At 37.3% G+C, this 23,641-nt stretch overlaps 1 protein-coding gene across 4 annotated transcripts in view; it reads right to left on the bottom strand.

Moving 5' to 3' along the window:
• Positions 1 to 1,867: 1,867 nt before the first annotated feature.
• Positions 1,868 to 23,641, bottom strand: part of STIL (STIL centriolar assembly protein) — a 74,142-nt gene continuing 52,368 nt past the window's right edge. For all 4 annotated transcript variants that reach the window (XM_044238182.1, XM_044238183.1, XM_044238181.1 and 1 more), the window contains 3 exons: positions 20,367 to 20,577; positions 18,607 to 18,857; positions 1,868 to 3,921 (listed from right to left, as the gene is read on the bottom strand). In XM_044238182.1, coding sequence (XP_044094117.1) covers positions 3,135 to 3,921; positions 18,607 to 18,857; positions 20,367 to 20,577 — 1,249 coding nt within the window. In that variant the 3' untranslated portion in view covers positions 1,868 to 3,134. The remainder of the gene's footprint in view (positions 3,922 to 18,606; positions 18,858 to 20,366; positions 20,578 to 23,641) is intronic.

Consider the following 23,641-nt stretch of genomic DNA (forward strand, 5'->3'; position numbering starts at 1 on the left):
GTGGCTTAGTAAGAGCTTGGGCTCTGGGATTGTACTTGAGCTTGCATCTCTGCTAGCAACTTACTTAGGTCAATTATCTCCTTCCGGCTATTCCCTTACTGTGAGAATGACAGCTGGGGTCAGCAAGGACGCTTAAATGAATCGATCAATGCATGTGGAGTACTCTGCACAGCACCCGGTGAACACAGGGGCCCTAAAAAGATGGAAGCTGTCATGATGATGCTTCTGTGATCCTTCCAGTCTCCATCACTCCTTTCAGCGTTTCACCAGTCTCATACTGTGGTATGACTCTTTCTGGGGTGTATCTCTTTTCCTTAGTCTTCACAGCTGGCAAAAGGCAAGGTTTATGTCTAATATGTCTGCATCTATTTCTGTGCAGGTTAGCACAGGAAGAGTAAGGCAGAGGATAAGTGAGCATAGAGTTATGAGGCAGCAAAGGGCTCAGAGGTTCAGAGAGGGGATGTTTGGTGAAAGCAGAGAGGCCAGTTGGCCAGGACCTAGATGAGTGGGTTTGTTTTCCAGAAGCTGAGGAATGGAAGCTCCATCATTTCCTTATTTCATTTGAAATAGCACCCATGTATCTATAAACGGTATGCCACGGGACTGAATGAAAGAAAAATATTCAGACAGGTATCACTTGAGAGGTAATTGTATCCAGTCTTTTAATCCAATTTTTCCAGTACTCATGCTTTGCTCAAAGATGCCTGAAAGCTACCATAGCAATGAATTTACCAAATAACTTCACACAGTAAACTTTTTTTTTTTGAGAGAGAGAGAGAGAAAGTGTGAGCGTGAGGGCATGTGGGCAGTGGCGTGGAGGCAGAGGGAGGAGAGAGAACCTCAAGCAGACTCCATGCCCAGCACGAGGCCCCACACAGGGCTCGACTTCACGAGCCCAAGATTACAACCCAAGCTGAAATCAAGAGTCTGATACTCAACCGGCTGAGCCACCCAGGTGCTCCCAGAGTAAAACATTCTTAGAAAAACTTCCAAAGGAGTCTTCAGTGATGGTCACCTCTTCTCTAAACATGCATGAAAGAGACACGTTTCGTTGAATTCGTCTGCAGTCTAAATTCAGTCTCCAAAACTGCTTAAGTGTCTTATCATAGGCCTTAAATCAGATGTGGTTAACAGAAGGGATGGAATTAGATTTTGCCTAAAAAGCCCCAAGTTCAGTTTTTATTGTTCACACAGAGAGCTTCTTATTTGCTGAAAATGACAGGGTTCCCAGTGATAATGGTAGAGTTAATGAGGCTGTCAGTTAATTTACTAGAATTCTCTCAGGTTTTTTAATCACGTGCAGTATAAATTGTGCCCACACTGGCTTCTTGGGTGAGGTATTGGGAGCTAGCGTTAAGTATAGCACATGCGAAGTGGCGTTGACAATTCCGTTTCTTAAAAGTTGACTCTAGTGAAGACTTTAAGTGGGTTTTTATGCTCTTTAATAAAATAACTAATGTGCCAAATGATGCCTACCTAAGGAAACAAAGGGAAGACACAGATTTCTTGTCCTTGCTATTTCCATGTCTTACTTTTCACTGGAAAGAGCAACATTGCAGGGCAACAGGCAGCAACTGGTCAGGGCTCCAGCAGGGACCAGCAGAGGGCCACCAGGTCACTACACTTTGGCTTACAAACTATGAGCTGTTCTATCAGATTATTAGCTGAGAAGGCCCAGATGAGTTGGAAAGTATTTAGAGATCCAAAGTCCCCTTCTTTCCAGCTTACATGTCAAAGTTGGATACAAGGCAACCACAGCTTAAGTTAACTTCAGCAGAAGAGCTTTATGTCTCAAGTGAATGAGGGCTTTTTCCATTTATATTTAGAAATAAAAATTAACTTAATTTTTAAGAAGGTGGGAGAAAAAAGGAAGCAACACTAACATCTTGGATGGATCTCAAGGACCTCATGTTCAGAAAAAACCAATTTCAAAAAGTTGTACACTGTGCTGCCATTTATATTGATGTCCTCAAAATGACAACATTCTAGTGATGGAGAACAGACTATTGGTTGTCAGGGATTAGGGCTGGGGGGGTGGATTGTATTCTAAAGGTGCAGCACTAGGGAGTTTCTTTGTGGTGATGGAACAGTTCTGTATGCTGATTGCCGTGGAGGGTATACAAATCTGTAACAAGTGACAAAATTTCATAGACTTATACACCAAAAAGTAAATAAATGAGTGCATGTAGAAACCTGTGAAACCTGCAAGGCCTGTTGTTTAGTTACTAATATCACACCCAATGTCAATTTCTTGGTTTTGATCATTTGCTACAGTTACGTAAGATACCATAATTGTGGGGTCACTGGGTAAAGGGTATACCTAAACTGTTATTATTTTTGTAAGTTTTGGGGAGTCAAATCAGTTTTTTAATAACAAGGGGAGAAGGATATGCTATAGAGGAAAAGAGTAAATCTAGACATTTTTATTAAGTTCTATTAAAAAATATGAAAACATTTGAAATACTCAAAGTTTATAAAACAACTTATGTTCAATAATTTTCTTATTTTGTGATAGCTAGTGCTATAAGCTGAAAATGTTACATTAACATCAAACCACCAGACTGTAAAAGATCCACCTCCACAGATTTTAACAAATATGATCTTAATTGAGAACATATATACTCATTGTATAAAAGATCTTAAAGTTATTTTTAAAAATAAAACCTTCCCCTTAAATTCAATAAGGGCTGATTTAGCTAATTTAGCCAGGGTCATGATAAGTTTATTTTACGTTATTTCAGGTGAAACTGGGCAGATGGAGAGATGCAACACACTAGGAAAATGGAGTTACTTCTCACAATTTACAGTATAAAACAGCAGTTCAGATTCAGAGTTGGATAGTACTGGTTTACCTATATCTGTCCAAATAAGTGATCTCAGGACTTGTTTTAACAATGGCTGCAGGGATGCTGAATGGCTCTCCGTGAACAGAGTACTTCTCCCTCCTCTACGCTCGCACCATCCCACCAACCATCGGGTCACCTGTTCAGCTCTTTGCAGTCAGCTGCTACCAAGAAACAGACTGGCCCCTAGAATGCTGAGGGTATCCCTCAAACTACCAAAGGCTCCGGATTCCCTAAGCCTCTTCAAGAGAGACCCCCATCCTTGAAACAGGAGGGTGGCAAGTTTAAGGTTTAAAATAATTTTGGCAACTGTCTGAGCCGCTTTACATCTAAGAAGGTGCCTACTGAATTCATACTACTCATTTGCTTTAAAGTTTCAGGTTTCAAACCTTTGGGAAGAATTGGGGTGTCCCTTTCATTTTCTTTCTCAGGATGTTGGGTAAACTCTGCTTTTCCGGTTCGGAGGTTCATTGCAGGACTTGGTTTATGGTTTTTTAATAAGAAAGCTGGGTTTTCATCCAATTGCTGCATTGCTTTTGGCTGAACAACATCATTTGTAATATTTCTCAATACTGGCGTGTCTGTGTGGGTGCTCCCGGCTTCACAGTCATAACGATTAATGATTTCACAGGCATTCCTAGAAGGCTCTTTCTGACAGTCAAGTTCTTCAGGTGTGGATGTAAGGTTCTGAGTCAATAAATGTTCACTCTTGCTCTCAGTATTGTTTGGAGGCTCTTCTTCATCTTCGCTGTTGTCACTGCTTTGTATGAGTCCATATCTCTTCATATATTTTTTGGTTGCAAATGACATGTTGTTTGGTGAAATTAAACTAAGCCCCACTGTGCTTCTGTCTGTATTAATATGCAGAAGGCTAAAAGATGAATCACAGTTATTTTGGTTTGATCGAGTGAGAGACAGTTGTGACAGCTGATTTTCATTTAAGTACTTCAGAGCTATAGCATTTGCCTCCATGCTCAAATCCACACCGCTGGGGCTTAAGCCACTCATGCCAACATTAGCAAATGACATGTAGTTTAATCCAGAAATCACTGCTTCAGGGCTGATGCATGCCAACACACTGAAAGACAAAAAGGAGTAGGCCATCATTTATCTTATTTTGAGTACCAAAATTGTGTTATTCTAAATGTATTCCACTCTATGAAAGTAACAAAAGGTCTTCAGCTTTAGGCTTCATGGTGCTTTTTTAGCTGAGTGCTCGAACATCTAAGTCTTAACGATCTAGATACATTCAAGAGATAAACATTATAAACTAGAAGATAATCCCCAACTCAAAGACTGAAAGTGGAATGCAAACTAGTTTTTCCAAATTTATACATACATCATGGTTTTAAGAAATACAACACCCCAAAATGAAAAGTCATTTAATTTTGGTAAAATAAAACAAAAATAAAATCAAACGTAAAAAAAAATCTGATGATGTACCATTTACAAGTTTTGTGAGTAGCTCAGAATATTAAATTGTTCACGGTTGAAGAGAGTCCATTTGTTTGCTTGTTTTTCTTTTTAAAATATTTTATTTATTTATTTATTTGACAGAGAGAGAGAGAGAGATAGTGAGAGCAGCAACACAAGCAGGGGGAGCGGGAAAGGGAGACAGACTCCCTGCTGAGCAAGGAGCCCGATGTGGGGCTCGATCCCAGGACCTTGGGATCATGACCGGAGCCGAAGGCAGATGCTTAAAAGCTGAGCCGCCCTGGCGTCCCTAAGAAATTCCATTTGAATAAAAAATATCAACCGGTCTCTGGATATGGACTAGTGTGTATATATCTCTGTATACACTAATTTTCTTTCATTAGATATAATCTTCAACTCTCTTTTGATTGGTGTTATCTCAGTAATATTAACCAATTGTACTTGCCTTTTTTTTTAATACCATAAATACAATAATAGCTTCTAATTTTTACTTTTTATTATATGCCAAGCACTCTGCTAAACATTCAGTATCTCATTTAATCCTCACAGAAACCTTTCTCAGAGATATCTTCCCTTTCATTCTCATTCTCCACTCTCCAACACTTCACATTTGTATCATTTACTGGCAGTCCATATATTTAACTCACATTTCTTTCTTCTTTTTTTTTTTTTGAAGATTTTATTTATTTATGTCACAGACAGAGATCACAAGTAGACAGAGAGACAGGCAGAGAGAGGGAAAAGCAGGCTCCCCGCTGAGCAGAGAGCCCGATGCGGGGCTCGATCCCATGACCCTGAGATCATAACAATGAAGGCAGAGGCTTAACCCACTGAGCCACCCAGGCACCTCTTAACTCACACTTCTTATTCATCATCTAACTCGTTCATGAAACCCCATAAGGGCAGGGATTTTTAACACCCCACACCCACCCCAATCAATATCCTTGGTGGCTATAAACAGTATCTGGTACATAATAGGCACTCATTAAATATTTATTACACAAATACAAGAAATAGGTACCATTATCTTGATTTTACAGTTGAAAAAACTAAGGAATAGAGATTTTTAACTGCTTTTCCTAACTGAACAGCTAGGAATTGAAGAGCTAGGCCCAGGTCTGTCTTATTCTCTGGGGCTCTACAACCACTGTTTCACTACACTATATTCAGCAACTTGTATTTTGCTATCAATTCTTCAGTTCCCTAAAAGTTAGAATCTTTTGCGTACCATTTGTTGTGGTAAACATTGTGTTCCGGTCAAAAACTATGATATGACTTTCCCTATTAGCCAATGAAGCTGTTTTATATATGCCAGCCACTGTCTATATGACCAACTCTCTAAAACCCAAATAATGAGCAGCATCTGAAAGCATCAGAAATTCTGAAGAAGCTATTTCCAACCATTAATATTCCTGAAACCAATGATGTCATCAACCAAAAATTGGAACTACATGCTCAATAATATTGGTTTTTAAAACTACCTTGTAATTTTTCCTTAAGATTCTTGGTACTTTCTGCTTTGGAGACTGTCTTAATACGATGGAAGTGATACCAATTTATCTAGACATTCTTCTTCTTCTTTTTTTTTTTAAGATTTTGTTTATTTCAAAGCAAGCGAGAGAGCACAAGCAGCGGGGGCAGCAGAAGGAGAGAAAGAAGCAGGGGAGCCCAACTTGGGGCTCGATCCCAGGACTCTGGGATCATGACCTGAGCCGAAGGCAGACACTTAACTGACTGAGTCACCCAGGTGCCCCTAGACATTATTCTTTTATGAAATATTCATAGTGGCATTATCTTCTGACTATAAAATCTTTTTCTACTTTTTTTGCCTCTTTCTTCAAAATTATAAGCAATCATCATACTGAACCAGGAGACCTGTACCCATTAAAAATATATATACAGGTATAATAGCTCTAGAGATAATATTAATGTAAATAATTTGAATAGACAAAAACTTCTAGTTCAAAATGTTAAATATTTAGAAAAAGAAGGTCTAATTTGAATTAGATTTTCTTTGATAGAATAACTAAAGAATCTATATAAATCTGTAAATCAGTCAAAATCAGTTTAGAAGGTTCTTTAAGTTTCATTGTGCAACACAGCTCGCTAATTTCAATTTGGGGTCAGGGGAAAAAACATTACTTTGAAAAGAAAACAAATCAATAATCCTCAGAACCAGTGCATATAAACACCAGGGTAATTAAAGATGAGAAGCAAAAGGAGGCCAATTCCACTAAACAAATCCTCACAGCCTTGAGCACAAATATGGTAGAATCTCATTATATAGGCAGTCACAAAAGGATGATGAGAATCCACTGATGTTTGTATATAAGAGTCACAGGCTGACAATTAAGGGAAGCTCAAAAATCATTCCAACTTTCTTCAAGATGAAAACTAACCTTGACTTTATTGTCCTGTTTGAATCCCAATTAGTCACCTCCTACTTATCCTACATGGAATTTTCAACTAATAAGTAGAAAGGAAGGAAGCAACTAAGAGACAGCTTAAGGTCTGTTTTGAATTTGAAAGGAGTTGGAAATCTACCTATAAAGGCTGTTGCCAGACACCAAAACCACAATCTCCATCTTCCCCACAATTTCTAGGGTTGTCTAAGACCTTCTTTCATTGCTCTGCTGTCTAATCTTTGCAGTATTCTGGAACAGGAAAGCAGAAAGGAAATCTCTGGGGCACCTGGGTGGCTCAGTTATTAAGCGTCTGCCTTTAGCTCAGGTCATGATCCCAGGGTCCTGGAATAAGGCCAGCATTAGGGCTCCCCACTCAGCGGGGAGTCGTCTTCTCCCTCCTCCTTGCCCCCCCTACCCCGCTCATGTATGCTCCCTCTCTCAAATAAATAAAATCTTAAAACAAAAAAAAGAAAAGAAAAGAAAGGAAATCCTCCTTCCCTTGTTTCAGCTACTCATCTGGTGGTAGGACCTGCTCCTGAAGTCCAGAACTGGAACATGAAGTAAGTTTTCACATAGGTATAATGACAAAGAATAGGTGGTATAGAGAACTAGGGAGAACGGTGCAGATTGTAAGAATTACACAGTACTTTCTTAGAATACTAGACTGATTTAAAACACTATTTCTAAAGCACAGTGTACCTTAAATTCTAAATAACTGTCTTAAGAACTTTAAGCATACCAGTTATATACTCATACGTGTTAAAAGATAATAAGACCATAAATACTGACTGACAATAAATACTACAGAGGTGCTAAAAATAAAGCATTCACTGTAAGCTTCAGTGATGACCCAAATAGTGGGATTTCACTAATTTAGCAAATGACTCATGGGAGGCCTACCGAATGTGGTAGAAGAAAAGAGGATTCAGGGGTGCCGGGGTGGCTCAGTGGGTAAAAGCCTCTGCCTTCGGCCCAGGTCATGATCCCAGGGTCCTGGGATCGAGCCCCGCATCGGGCTCTCTGCTCAGCGGGGAGCCTGCTTTCCAACCTCCCCCCACCCCGCCTGCCTCTGCTTATTTGTGATCTCTATCTGTCAAAGAAACAAAATCTTAAAAAAAAAAAAAAAAGTAGAAAAGAAAAGGGGATTCAGAGATATAGAAAATTCCTGATCTTGCTGGAAAGACTATCACAAGAACATGCTATAATCTGTTGGGAACAAGGTATTCTGACTAAAAACATCAATATTCGGATGAGGGGTCCAGGAAACCTTGACTAAGGAGGTGTCATCTGAGTTCAGCTTTGAAGGACAGATAAGAGGATCTGGCAGGCAGAAAGGAGAAAAAGTATTCCACATAGAAGTAAAGCAAGGAACCTTGCATATCCAATGCTGAGTAAGCTGGAAATTGGGTAGAGAATGACAGTTTATACTAAAAAAATAAGTTTAAGACAAATTGTGAAACAATGTAAATTAAACAGGTAGGCTTTAGATGGTCTTATGTTTGGAGTATTCTCTCAGTCTAAGACTAATGACAGACAAAATCTGACTTCTATGTGTTAGAAACAGTTTCAGTGTAAGTTTCATTTTAAAACCTTTGTTTTCTAAGGTTCTAAAGTTTGTTTGTTGATTGACTGATTGATTGATTGATTGGGGGGAGCAGAGGGAGAGAGTCTCAAGAAGACTCCACACCGATATGGTGCTTGATGGAGAGCTTGATCTCATGCCCCTGAGATCACAACCTGAGCCAAAACCAAGAGTCAGACACTTACCCAACTGTGCCACCCAGGTGTCCCAGTTTCATTTTTAATCATATAGTTTGTAGAACTCATTAATAATCAACAAAATATAAATTAAGAACAGACTAAGAAATAAATTAATTAACTAAGAATAGGTTAAAATATATTTGGTCTAAATTAGCACTTATCTTTTAAAAGGGCAATTTTAGTTATCTCTCCTATGTGCTTCTATAACAAACTGTATCTATCCTTTTCATAGGAGGCAACAGAATATATTATAGTTGACTATCTTAGTGTCTTCTCCACTACACTATAAGCTCTGTGAGGGCAAAGATGTCTTCAACTTGTATGCCATGATGTCTCTCAGGGCTGGCTCAAAATAAAAGTTCAATATATATTTATTAAAGTAAAATAAGTGAAAGTACTGGTGAAAGATATACAGTTGCTAAGACTGTAAAACCTTACTCTTTCAGAAAGCGATGTAGCAACAGCTTTAACATTTTCTGACCTTTTTGACTTAGTCTTCCCATTTCTGAGTCTCTAAGGAAGTAATCCTAAAACTAAACAAAAATGTAATCTTTGGAAAAAGATGTTCATCATAACAACATTAAAACAGTAAGAAATTGGGGCACCTGACTGTCTTGGTCAGTTAAGATTCCGACTCTTGATCTCAGCTCAGGTGTTAATTTCAGGGTTGTGAGTTCAAGCTAGGCATGGAGCCCACTTCAAAAAAAGGGGAAGAAACTGGGGTGCCTGGCTGGCTCACACAGTACAGCATATGACTCTTGATTTCGGGGTTGTGAGTTCGAGCTCCGTACTGGGTGTTGAGATTACTCAAAAATGAAAATCTTTTAAAAATAAATAAATAAAAAAGTAATTTAAAGGGCACCTTGGTGGGCTCAGTTGTTTGAGCGACTGCCTTTAGCTCAGGTCGTGATCCTGGAGTCCCAGGATCAAGTCCCACATTAGGCTCCCTGCTCGGTAGGGAGTCTGCTTCTCCCTCTGACCCTTTCCCCCCTCATGCTCTCTCTCTCACTCTTTCTCTTTAAAGTAAATAAATAAAATCTTTTTAAAAAATCTTTAAAAAAAAGTAATTTAAGTAAGAAATTGTAACTAACTTCACAAGTTATTTTCAGTTATGACAACAGGGGAAGGGTAAGGTAAACAATGCTATGTCCCACTTAATGGATTATTATAGCCCTATTAAAGTTGATGCTTAGAAAGGGTTACAACAACTTGGAAACATTATTTACCAGTGTGGAGCAAAAAAAAAAAATTTTTTTTTTTTTTTTTTTGGGCAGACATAAGATGGTCAAAACACAAAGCAGCAAACAGTGTATCACCATGAGACCCCACCAAAATTAAATAAGCAGTAAGCAATAGAGCAAAACAGAAACAAAACAAAACAAAAAACAAACTATGGACTTTGGAATTAGAGAAGAGTAGGTCTAAAATCACAGATATGGGGACTTGAGCAAATTGATACTTAATTTCCTTATCTATAAAACAGAAGTAATAGTGTCTACCACACAGATTACAGTTAAGGATTAAATGAAAAATACTGCATAGGAGATAGTCCAAGATGGTGGAGGAGTAGGAGACCTTAGTCTCATCTGGTCCCAGGAATTCAGCTAGATAGCCATCAAATCATTCTGAACATCTACAAATTCAACCAAGGATCTAAGAGAATAGCTGCAACTCTACAAATAGAAAAGCAACCACTTTCTGTAAGGTAGGAGGTGCAGAGAAGTGAATCTGACACAGCATATGGGAGGATAAACTGCTGAGGAGAGGGGGCCTCTACCAGCTGGCTACCTGCAAGTGACAGAGCAGTGGAGCACAAAAATCAGAACTTTTGTAACTCTGCTCCGGTGACAGACATTGGCGCCTGAAAGGTGCTCAGGTGGCTAAACAGGGTGGAATCCTAGGTGGAACAGCACGGTCTCAAGCTGACACTAGCTGGGCTTAAAATAAAGCATAGAAGACACTACAGAATCCCTTTCTGGAAAAATAAAAGAACGAGAATCTAATCAAGCTGAAATTTAAAAGGCTATGAGATGCAATAAAAAATGGAGGCTCTAACTGCTAGGATAAATGAAGCAGAAGAGGAATTAGTGATATAGAAGACAAAATGATAGAAAATAAAGAAGCTGAGAAAAAAGAGAGATAAACAACTACTGGAGAATAAAGAAGCTGCGGAAAAGAGAGAGAAACAACTACTGGATCACAAGTGATGAATTTGAGAGGTAAGTGATACCAAAGAGCAAAACAATCTTAGAACAATTGGGATCCCAATTGAAGAGGAAAGGGGGAACAGAACGTATACTGGAGCAAATTATAGCCGAGAACTTCCCTAATCTAGGGAAGAAAACAGGAACTGAAGTTCAGGAGGTACAGATAACCTCCCTCAAGATCAATAAAAATAGTCAATATCTTGACATAGAATAGTGAAACTTGAAAATCTTGGAGACAGAGAAAAAATCTTGAAAGCTGCTCATGATAAGAGGTCCATAACCTACAAGGATAGAAACATTAGACTGGCAGTAGGCCTATTCACAGAGACCTAGAAGTCCAGAAAGGATAGGCATGATATATTCAGGGTACTAAATGAGAAAACATGCAGTCAAGAATAGTTTATCCAGTAAGGATATCATTCAAAATAGGACAGATAAAAACCCTCCAGGACAAATGGAAACTAAAAGAATTTGTGATCACTAAACCAGTTTTGCAAGTTAAAGGGGATCCTTTAAGGGAAGAGAGAGCCCAAAAGTAACACAGACCAGAAAGAAACAGAGACAACACACAGAACAGCAACTTTATAGGTAATACAATAGCACTAAATCCAATTCTTTCAATAGCTACTCTGAATGCAAACTGGGGCTAATTGCCCCAATCAAAAGACACGGGGTATCGGATTGTCAGCAAGAGATTCGTTTTAGACTCAAAAACACCGCCAGAGCGAAAGTGAGGGGGTGGAAAACCATTTATCATGCTAATGGATATCAAAAGAAGGGTAGGGTAGCAATCCTTACAGCAGACAAATTAGATCTTATACCAAAGACTGTAGTCAGAGATGAGGAAGGACACTATATCATAATTAAAGGAACAGGAAGATCCAACAATTATAAATATTTATGCCCCTAACATGGGAGCAGTCAATTATATAAGACTATTAATAACAAAATTAGACAAACACATTGATAATAATACAATAATAAATAGTAGGGGACTTTAACACCCCACTCACAGCAATGGACAGATGACCTAAGCAGAAGATCAACAAGGAAACAAGGGGCTTGAATGACACACTGGGCCAGATGGATTTCACAGATGTATTCAGAGCATTCCATCCTAAAGCAAAAGAATACACATTCTTCTCAAACGCACATGAAACAGTCTCCAGAAGAGATGACATACTGGGTCACATCAGGTCTCAACTGGTACCAAAAGATTGAGATCATTCACTGCATATTTTCAGACCACAGTGCTTTCAAACTGGAACGCAATCACAAGATGAAATTTGGAAAGACCTCAAATACATGGAGGCTAAAGAGCATCCTACTAAAGAATGGGTCAACCAGGAAATTAAGAAGAATTTTTTTAAAAAGTCACGGAAACAAATGAAAATGAAAACACAACTATTCAAAACCTTTGGATGTAGCAAAGGCGGTCCTAGGAGGGAAGTATGTAACAATACAAGTATACAAGCTTTTCTCAAGAAACAAGAAAGGTCTCAAATACACATCCTAACCTTACACCTATAGGAGCTAGAGAAAGAACAGCAAAAGAAGAAAACTGAGAAAGATTAGAGCAGAAATCAATGAAATAGAAACCAAAAGAACAGTAGAATAGATCAAGGAAACTAGAAGCTGGTTCTTTCAAATAATTAATAAGATAGATAAACCACTGGCCAGACTTACCAAAAAGAAAAGAGAATGGATCCAAATAAATAAAATCATGAATGAAAGGGGGGGGAATCACAAGCTACATCAAAGAAATACAAACAATTATAAGAACATATTATGAGCAACTACATGCCAGCAAATTGGACAACCTGGAAGAAATGGATGCATTCCTAGAGACTTTTATAAACTACCAAAACTGAACCAGGAAGAAATAGAAAACCGGAACAGACCCATAACCAGCAAGGAAACGTAAGCTGTAATAAAAAAATCTCCCAACAAATTAGAGTCCAGGGCCAAATGGCTTCCCAGGGCTATTCTAACATTTAAAGAAGAATTAATACTTATTCTTCTGAAGCTGTTTCAAAAAATAGAAATGGAAGAAAAACTTCCAAACTCCTTCTATGAGGCCAACATTATCTTGGTCCCAAAACCAGACAAAGACCGTACCAAAAAGGAGAATTACAGACCAATATCCCTGATGAACATGGATGCAAAAATTCTCACCAAAATACTAGCTAACAGGATACAACAGTACATTAAAGGATTAGTCACTAAGAAGTGGGATCTATACCTGCGCTGCAAGAGTGGTTCAACATTAGCAAATCAATGTGATACAATATATAAATAAAAGGACAAGAACCCTATGATCCTTTCAACAGATGCAGAAAAAGCATTTGACTAAGTACAGCATCCTTTCTTGGTTAAAACTCTCAGTGTAGGGATAGGGGAACATACCTCAATATCATAAAAGCCATCTATGAAAAGCCCACAGTGAATATCATTCTCAGTGGGGAAAAACAGAGCTTTCCCCCTAAGATCAGGAACACAGCAGGGATGCCCCTTATCACCAATGCTGTTCAAAACTGTAGTAGGAGTCCTAGCATCAGCAATCAGACAGCAAAAAGAAACAAAAGGTATTTGAATCAGCAAAGAAGTCAAACTCTCACTCTTTACAGATGACATGATACCATATGTGGAAAACCCAAGACTTCACCCCAAAATTGCTAGAACTCATAAAGGAATTCAGCAAAGTGGTAGGATACAAAATCAATACCCAGAGCTCAACTGCATTTCTGTACACCAACAATGAGATAGAAGAAAAGAGAAATAAAGGAGTTGATCCCATTTACAATTGCCTAAAACCATAAGATACCCAGGAATAAACCTAACCAAAGGGGCAAAGGATCTGTACTCAGAAAACTACAGAATACTCAGGAAAGAAACCGAGGTAGACAAAATGAAATAAAAAAACATTCCATGCTCATGGATTAGAAAAGCAAATATTGCTAAAATATCTATGCTACCTAGAGCAATCTACACAGTTAAGGCAATCCCTATCAAAATATCATCAACTTTTTTCAGAGAGCTGGAACAAATAATCCTAAAATTTGTATGGAACCAGAAAGACCCTGAATAGCCACTGAAAAGTTGATAAAGAAAACCAAAACTAGTGACATCCTAATTCTGGACTTCAAGCTCTATACAAGCTGTCATCATGAAGACAGTATGGTATTAGCAAAAAAGCAGACACATAGATCAGTGGAACAGAACAGAGAACCCAGAAATGGACCCACAACTATATGGTCAACTAATCTTTGAAAAAGCAGGTAAGAGGGGCACCTGAGTGGCTCAGTCAGTTGAGCGTCTGCCTTCGGCTCAGGTCGTGATCCCAGAATCCTGGGAACGAGCCCTGCATCAGGCTTCCTGCTCAGTGGAGAGCCTGCTTCTCCCTCTCTCTCTCTCAAATAAATAAAATCTTTAAAAAATTTTTAAAAATAAAGAAAAAAAAAGAAAAATAAAAAGCAGGAAAGACTCCCCACAGGTGGAAAGACAGTCTCTTTCAACAAATGGCGTTGGGAAAACTGGATAGCAACACACCGAAAAATGATATTGTGGACCATTTTTTTATACCATACACAAAAAGAAATTAAAAATGGATGAAAGACCTAAATATGGATCAGGAAGCCATCAAAATCCTAGAGGAAAACAGGCAGAAACTTATTCGACCTTGGCCGAAGCAGCTTCTTACAACACATGTTACCACAGGCAAGGGGAGGCAAAGGCAGAAACAAATTATTGGGATCTCATCAAGACAAAAAGCTTTTGTACAACAAAGGAAACAGTTAAGGCCTGATTTTGGCTCAGCTAGAGTCCTAGGATCAAGCCTCACATTGGGCTCCCTGCTCAATGGGGAGTCTACGTCTCTCTCTGCCCCCTCCCCTCACTCATGCTCTCTCTCTCTCTCTCTCTCTCTAGTAAATAAAAACAAAATAAAATTGTTTTAGAAAAGGAATAAAAAAGAAAAAGTAAAGCTTTAATAATAAATGAGTTTGGTATGAATATGGTTTTTTCCCTACATTTCACAAAGTAAGTTTATATTACCTTGACAATGAAAACAAAACAAATAGCAAACTCTATTTCCAAAGCTCTACAATATTTTATACAACTTATATCGTATAATAAAACTTAAAAAAATTTTTTTCATATGAAGATATAGCTGTGTTACTGTTAGGTTTTTGCCAGCCTACTCCTCTATGGAAATACTTAATTTAACATATTGCTTTGAACTGAAAACAATTTTCTTCATATTGGCTTTCACCTCCTTGAGAAAATTATCTTATATGAAGTTAAAATTCCATCTATGAAACTATATCCATGGGTTTTTCAACTCACATAATCAAATTTTAAAAATGGGTATAGGCCACAATATAAAAATACTTAAAAATTTTTATGTATATATAGTAAACTGCAACTGTTTCTTAAAAAGCTAATTTTTTTCAGATGTTATTATAAGTTCAGATGACATTTTCTTCATTTTCTAAAACAGCAACTCTGAGCATGTATACTTTTCATAGTATAAATTTATAATGTAGATTATTATTTAAATGGAGAACAGAATAAACCTGATTAAAACAATGACTACCCCCATTGATAAATCAAAAAGACTTTACTTCCCATTTCATTCTAAAGCATCTAAAATACCAATCAGGTTCATTATATGCTGGAAATTTATGATTTCCAATGTGTCACTATAAAGACATTAAAACTAGGTAACCAATCTAAAGAAATAATTACTTAACCCCCCCAACCCCCAACACCGCATCAAAATAAAGTGTTCCACGCAGATAGCAGGGTGATTTGTATATTCTAACATACATTATGTGGCCTCTATCTCACAGTATTGAGCTAAAACCTTTAAAAATGCTAGCCTTACTCTATTACACTGTTGGTAGGAATGTAAATTGGTACGACTATTTTGGTGAGCAATGGCAGCAACTACTAAAACTTTAAATGCACATATCCTTTGATCCTGCCTACTTCTAAGAGTTTATCCAACAAATATACTTGTACAAGCTCCTATAGAATGATGCTTACTTAGCATTGTTTGAGATAAGAAATAAGAGATGCAGCCTAAAAGTCCATTAACAGAGGACAGGTTCATTATCTTATCGTACATGGATACAAGAGAATATCATGCAGCTGTTTAAATGCATGCAAAAGAACTGCATATACCTATAAAGAAAAGTATCTAAGACATAATGTTAAGTAAACAAAACAAAACAAAATTGCAATATTCTTCACATCCATATACATTTGAACATGCATGGAACATTTCTACAGAATACAAAAAAAACCAGTTAAGTAACCTTGGCAGGGGGTTCAGATTAAGGAATTCAGGGAGTGGGAGCTTTTACATTTTACCTGGTATTCTTGTGTGCTATTTAATACTTTCTTAAATTATGAAACCATATTACTTTTGCAACTAGAAAATAGTAAAAGTAATTAACAGAAAACATGCTAATCTTAGTTATATAACTTTCAGATTTGAAAAACAAATATGTGCTAAGTCATCTTTGATAAAGAGGAATCTGAACAGAAGAACATGGTCAACTGTAACTGGTAAGCAATGAGTGAGCTTTGTATGACTATACTGTTCAAAACACATTCCTAAGGAGAGGAATGGTTTTTGCCTTTTAGATGGCACAACTGCGTAACTGAATATCCAATAGCTGACACAGACCCTATCACCTCCAGGAAGACCTTCCAAACACGAGAAATGAGTAAGATTCATTTCTTTTTTCAAGAGTCTCAGAGCATTTTATTGGCATCTTTACATAGGAGACATCCGACAGTATCTCTTATGTATGTAAAACCCACTCTCCTACTATAGGGTAGAGATGGTCTCTTTGTTATCACACACCTACTAGGCCCTGAATAAATTATGAAGTAACTGAATCGAGTGGAAAGCTTATACCTTTTCTCATGATATTGCTATAATACATCTAAATATTTTTCATGTTTTTTAAAAAATGTATTTATTTGCCAAAGTGAAAGAGAGGGCATGCACAAGCATGGGGAGCAACAGGCAGAGGGAGAAGAGGGCTCCCTGAGCAAGAAGCCCAATGCAGGGCTCAATCCCAGGACCCTGAGATCATGACCTGAGCTGAAGACAGACGCTGAACAGATTGAGTTACCCAGGTGCCCCCTACAATTTTTTCATCTTTTTTTTTTTTTTAAGATTTAATTGATTTATCATTTGAGAGAGAGAATGAGAGAGACAGAGCATGAGAGAGGGGGAGGGTCAGAGGGAGAAGCAGACTTCCCGCACAGCAGGGAGCCTGATGCGGGACTTGATCCTGGAACTCCAGGATCATGACCTGAGCTGAAGGCAGTTGCTTAACCAACTGAGCCACCCAGGTGCCCCAATTTTTCATCTTTTAAAACGAGTTTTACACAACTATATGATGCAACTAATCCTCAATAAAGCAGGAAAGACCATCCATAGATGGAAAAAACAGTCTCTTCAACAAATGGTGTTGGGAAAACTGGATGGCAACATGCAGAAGAATGAAATCGGACCACTTTCTTACACCAGACACAAAAAGAAATTCAAGATGGAAGAAAGACCTAAAGGTGAGACAGGAAGCCATCAAAATCCTAGAGGAGAACACAGGCAGAAACCTCTTTGACCTCGGCCATAGCAACTTCTTCCTAGACACATCACCATAGGCAAGGAAACAAAAGCAAAAATGAACTATTGGGACCTCATCAAGATAAAAGCTTCTGCACAGCAAAGGAATCAATGAAACTAAAAGGCAGCCTATGGAATGGGAGAAGATATTTGCAGATGACAAATCTGATAAAGGTTAGCAACCAAAATCTACAAAGAATTTATCAAACTCAACATCCAAAAAACAAAATAACCAAGTTAAGAAATGGGCAGAAGATATAATAGACACTTTTCCAAAAAAGACATCCAGATGGCTAAAGACATATGAAAGGATGCTCAATAATAATAATACCCATCATTGGGGAAAGACAAATCAAAACCAGGATGAGATACCACCTCACACCTGTCAGAATGGCTAAAATTAACAACACAAGAAACAAAAGATGTACTGTTGGTGGGAAAGCAAAATGGTGTGGCCACTGGTGCAGCACCTCTGGAGAACAGTATGGAGGTTTTTCCAAATGTTAAAAATAAAACTACTTGGGGCGCCTGGGTGGCTCAGTAAGTTAAAGCCTCTGCCTTCAGCTCAAGTCATGATCTCAGGGCCCTGGAATCAAGTCCCACATCGGGCTCTCTGATCAGCAGGGAGCCTGCTTCCTCCTCTCTCTCTGCCTATTTGTGATCTCTGTCTGTCAAATGGATAAATAAAATCTTAAAATAAATAAATAAATAAAATAAAACTACTCTATGATTCAGTAATTGCTTTACAAGGTATTTACGTAACAGATACAAAAATACAGATTCAAAGGGGTACATGCAATCCTGATGCTTATAGCAGCATTATCAGCAATAGCCAAACTATGGAGAGAACCAAAAGGTCCACTGACCGATAAATGCATAAAGATGATGTGATATATATATATAATGGAACATTACTCAGCCATCAAAAAGGATGAAATCTTGCCATTTGCAATGATGTGGATGGAGCTAAAATGTATGCTAAGTGAAATAAGTGAGAGAAAGACAAATACCATATGATTTCACTCATACGTGGAATTTAAGAAATAAATAAACGAACATAGGAGGAAAAAGAAAAAAGAGGAAAATAAACCATAAGAGATTCTTAAAGATAGATAGGAAACAGGGTTAATGGAGGGAGGTGGGTGAGGGTATTCAGGAGCACATTTGTTATGACAAGCACTAAGTATCATTTATAAGTGATAATCACTGAATTCTATTCCAGAAACCAATATTGCAGCATTGTATGCTTATTAACTACAATTTAAATAAAATTATGAAAATAAATAAAGAAGTAAAACAAATTTGAAAGTTACCTGGCGTGATCCACTTTATGTGCATTTTTATTCACTTTAGTGGGAGAATCAATTTTGACCCCAAGGCTTCTTAGTTGTTTAAGGGTTGCATTAAGAACACAATCTTTGTCCACCAGACCTGAATCACGTTTTTTTTTCTTTGTATGGTAAACATTTTGTGTTCTGGTGCACTCATGGCTGATAATTACTGCTTTGGTCGATGGCTGCTCAGTCTCTTTGGAGGAGTTATTCAATAGGTGGTTCACTTGACTCTGATGAAAAGAAAAAAGATGTATTTGAAAAACCACTATTAGCAAAAAAAAAAAAAAAAAGAAAAAAGAAAAAGAAAAACCACTATTAGCAATCTTAGGAAACAAAACTGTAAGTAGCAGCATAAGTAAGGCCAGGGAAAAGCAAAATAATGACTAGCCAAATTCTACAAAGAATCAAGTACATTTGGAAATTTTTTATATTTTGGGGTTTTTATAAAGGAAGCCCATCTCAATGAATGATTTTATCAGACCCTAGAGGAAGTTTAGAATGCTCAGAACTTGTTCATTTTAAAGCTAACAGCTTTAGAGGCATTTGAATAATATTTCAAGTGTTTTCAAGGGTTTATAGGAACTATAAACAAAAGTTTTAAATCATGCTTTCATTTGAAAAATGGTAATGTTTCAGAGTTATATATTAGATCTTCAGATTTCTTTCAGAATTTGGTTTCTCTCTTTTCTCTCTCAGAATGAGAATGACCTATGATACCACCTCTGCCTTCCTGATATTAGAGTGCATTTCATTCCCTGAGCACACAGCTGCTAGTGCCAGTAGAAGACCCAGCAGGCAAACAGCAAGTATGTGTTCACTGATGAATACTTAGGGCCCTACGAAGTATGGAGAAATAGAATGTTCCTTAGTCTATACTTTGGATGGAAGTGACAGCCAGGGTCATTTAAGCTTCAAGTCTTAGTTTACATTCTAATTTTTCCAAGATGACTAGATGACCACTTCCTCCAACCAGAATTATCCTTTTTATTCCACGTTGCCTTGTTTACAGCACTTCTCAGCCTGTCCTATAATTGTTTGCTACTGGTATCCATGTGTTATTTCCCCTTGCTTCTCAAGAGCAGAGACTATCATACTTATCTTTATATTATTCACTTTTTAAAAAAATAAGATTTATTTACTTGAGAAAGAGAAAGAAAAGGGGGTGTTGGGAGGGAGGCAAAGGGAGTGAATCCTCAAGCAGACTCCTAACTGAGTGCAGAGCCTACTGCAGGGCTCAATCTCATGACCCATGAGATCATGAATGGAGCTGAAACCGAGTTGGACTTAACGGACTGAGCCCCCCAGGCACTCCTTTTTACTTAGTTCACTTACTTTACTTTTTACTTAGTTCACTTTCTTAGACTAAGTATTCAATAAGAATCTCTTTACCTGAATGCAATATTACCATAGATATTCTCCTACTTTCCAACTTTCCAACTTCCTGCAAATTTTTCCTTATTTTTTCTAGTACTAACTTTACTCTGTTTTTGTTGTTGTTGTTGTTTTGTTTGATGATTTCCCCCGGCTATCTAAGTATCCGATGACTGGGATGCTTATACAAATTTACTGAATTTAGGTTATCATAATCACGAAGAGCTAAAAGAAATAATTATGTGTCATTAATTTAGGGAAAATCTTTTTATATCAAGGTCCCAATCAGTTTAAAGAAAGGAGAGGTTTAACTAGTCTACCCAAAAGTAATCATCTCAGAAAAGATGAAATGTATTACTGTTTCTTACCAATAAATCCTGGTATATTTTCTGATTATCTGTAGGTTGATGAGGCAAGGGTTGCATTACTTGCTCAATTTTTGGTTCCCCTGATGTTACAGAGTGGTTACTGGCACCCTCTGTTGGTCCACTCTGTAAGCACATGCTTACATTTTCTGCCAGCATGGAATTCGGAAAGAACACAGGCAGATCAGGTTCTTTTCTCACACCTGGAGAAGAGCTGCTTGGAAGGATATAAATAATGTGTTAGTTATCAAGATACTTTCAACATACATTTATTCAAAGTGCAGTAACTTGGAAATAAAGGGATAAGATTCAACAGCATTCTGGTTTGTATTTTCAGCTCTCATCTTGATAGGCTGCACATAAACCAGATCGTAACACCTTTTCAAGTCATTTTATTTATAGTCAGACAACTTTTTTTTTGAGAGCTGGCAAACATCCCGTTGATTTCTCCTGAACTTGATGCAAGTATAAAAATTTTTAAATATATTTTTTGTTTACTTTAAGTTTTAAAATATAGTTAAGATCCCTGGCAAGGGGTGCTGGATTGGCTCAGTTGGTTAAGCTTTTGCCTTTAGCTCAGGTCATGATCCCAGCATCCTGGGATCGAGCTTGGCATCAGGCTCCCTGCTAAGGAGCCTGCCTCTCCCTTTCCCTTCTGCCGGTTGCTCCCCTTGCTTGTATTCTCGTGCTTGCTCTCTGCCAAATGGATAAATAAAATCTTAAAAAAAAAAAAAGATTCCTGGCAAATAAGAGTTCATAAGCTGCCATTTATAATCACATTATATATTTGGTAATATTTCTTTCCTTCTTTATGCTTTTATTTATTTTTCAAATTTAATACAATAAGCATTTGTTACTTTTAAACTTAGCATATAAATACAAATTTCTAAATTTACATGAAAAGCAATATTAAAAGACATTTCTTACAAGAACAATAATGTGGCTATTGTAGGGAAAGGTAATAATAAATATTAGCTAGCAGAAAGCTTATTACAGGCTAGGCATTGTTTTAAGTGCATCCTCTTACAAAATCCTTACCAAAAAGACCTGTAAGATACTACATATTGTGCCCATTTGACAGATGAGGTCATAAGGCACAGAGAGGTTAGCGAACCGCTCAAAGTTACACTAAACATGAAAAAAATAGTTTGTTTTTTTAAAAAAGATTTTATTTATTTATTTGAGAAAGAGAGAGATAGCAAGAACAGGGTTAGGAGGGAGCGAGAGAAAGAAGCAGACTTTCCACTGAGCAGGGAGCCCAATATGGCGTTCGATCCCAGGACCCTGAGATCATGATCTGAGCTGAAAGCAGACGCTTACCCGACTGAGCCACCCAGGAACCCCTCGTACATAGTTTAATACCTAGAGAAAACCACTATTAACATTTTAGATTATTTTCATCTATACCTTTTTTTTAATAGGTAGTTATTTTCTCTGAAAAACTATACCATACCAAAGGTAGTTTTGGAGGCTGCTTTTTAAAACCCAATATTATATCATAAGTATCTTTTCATTTCACTAAATATTCTTAAAACAAGTTTTAACTATTACATAGTATTTCATTTTACAAGTATAATTTTTTCTAACCGTACATCTCTTTTTTAAAACTCAGTTTATTTCCAATTTTTCCATATTGCTTAGTATTTTTTTTAGAGAGGAGGTCAGGGGCAGGGAAAGGATCTTATGCAGGCTCCATGCCCAGTATGGAACCTGATGTGGCACTCTATCTCACAACCCTGAGATCAAGATCTGAGCTGAAATCAGGAGTTGGATGCTTAGACAACTTGAACCACCCACGTGTCCCCCATACTGCTTAATTTTAACTTCATATGAAGTATCCAGTATTCATTGGTATATTATAAGATCAGTAAATATTAGCTGAAATAAGTATTTGTAAAATACCAGTTAAGATATAATTATAAGGGGAAAAAAATCAATAACTCTGACCACATAAAGTAAAAAAATTTTATGTGGCAAAAATCATCAAAATCAAAAGACAACTGACAAACTAGAAAATATTCACAACATACACTACAAACACCTAACATCTCTAATATAGAAGAACACTTAAAAATTGGAGGGCAAAGGACCTAAAACTGGTAGAAAAATGGTGAGAGACATAAACTGACAATTCATAAAAATAGGGAAATAACTCGCAACATGAAGAAATGATCCAACTTATGCATAATTTTTAAAATGAAAATTAAAACACTGCCAATACCATTCATCACCTATTAAACTGGTAAAATTTTTTTAAAATATGGCCTCATATTTTGTTGGCACAGCTATGGGAAAACAGGTAATTTCATTCACTGCTGCTGAGACCAAAAACTGCAATCTTCTGTAGGGAAACTTGGTAATAATTAACAAAATTACATATGTACTTAACTTTGGATATAAAAATCCCACTTCTAAAACAATTCAAAAATACACATGCCACCAGGTAATCACTATAGCAATGCTTGTAGTTGATAAATGTTAAAAAGAAAGCCCATTTTTTAATTTTTAAGATTTTATTTATCAAGAGACACAGTGAGAACATGCACAAGCAAACGGGAGAGGAAAAGGGGGAAGGAGAAACTCAATCCCAGGATCCTGGGATCATGACCTGAGCTGAAGGCAGATGCTTAACCGACTGAGCCACCCAGGTGCCCCCTGGGAACAGTCTAAATACTCATAAGTAGGACAGCATTTGCTAAACTATGGCACATCTACATAGTGGAATACTATATAGCTATGGAAGGAAAGATCTCTAGGACTGAGCTGGAGTATTTCCAGTACATACTGTTAAGGGAAAAGAGAAATGTTCAAAAAAATACCTATAGCATGCTACCTTTCTACACTTCATATAAGAAAGAAATGTCATAAGAAAATAGAGACATGTTTATTCATCTGTGTAAAAGAAATACAAGAAAGGAAATCCAGTAACTAAAGACACTGGTTATCTAAAGGAGATGGGTGGGAAAAGGGATAGGAAAAGGGGGGATTTGGGAAGAGGATGGCAGGAATGAGAATGGAGTAACTCTTCTTTGAGTATATACCTTTTCTATCTAATTAGGTCTGTTAAAGCCACAGTCATGTTTCAGATACCTAAAGAACAAATAAATTCAACCAGAATTTGAAGCAACCCTCAAGTGGAATACAAATAGTAACAAATAAACCTAATGGTATTACAAACAAATAATATAACCACACAAGGCAACATGAAAGAAAATAACCTACCTAAATAACCATGGAAAAGGGTATTTTCATTGGATTCTGTAAGGCTAAAGATAAAA

Source organism: Neovison vison, chromosome 2 (assembly GCF_020171115.1).
Source record: "Neovison vison isolate M4711 chromosome 2, ASM_NN_V1, whole genome shotgun sequence".
In the NCBI taxonomy this organism is placed as follows: Eukaryota; Metazoa; Chordata; class Mammalia; order Carnivora; family Mustelidae; genus Neogale; species Neogale vison.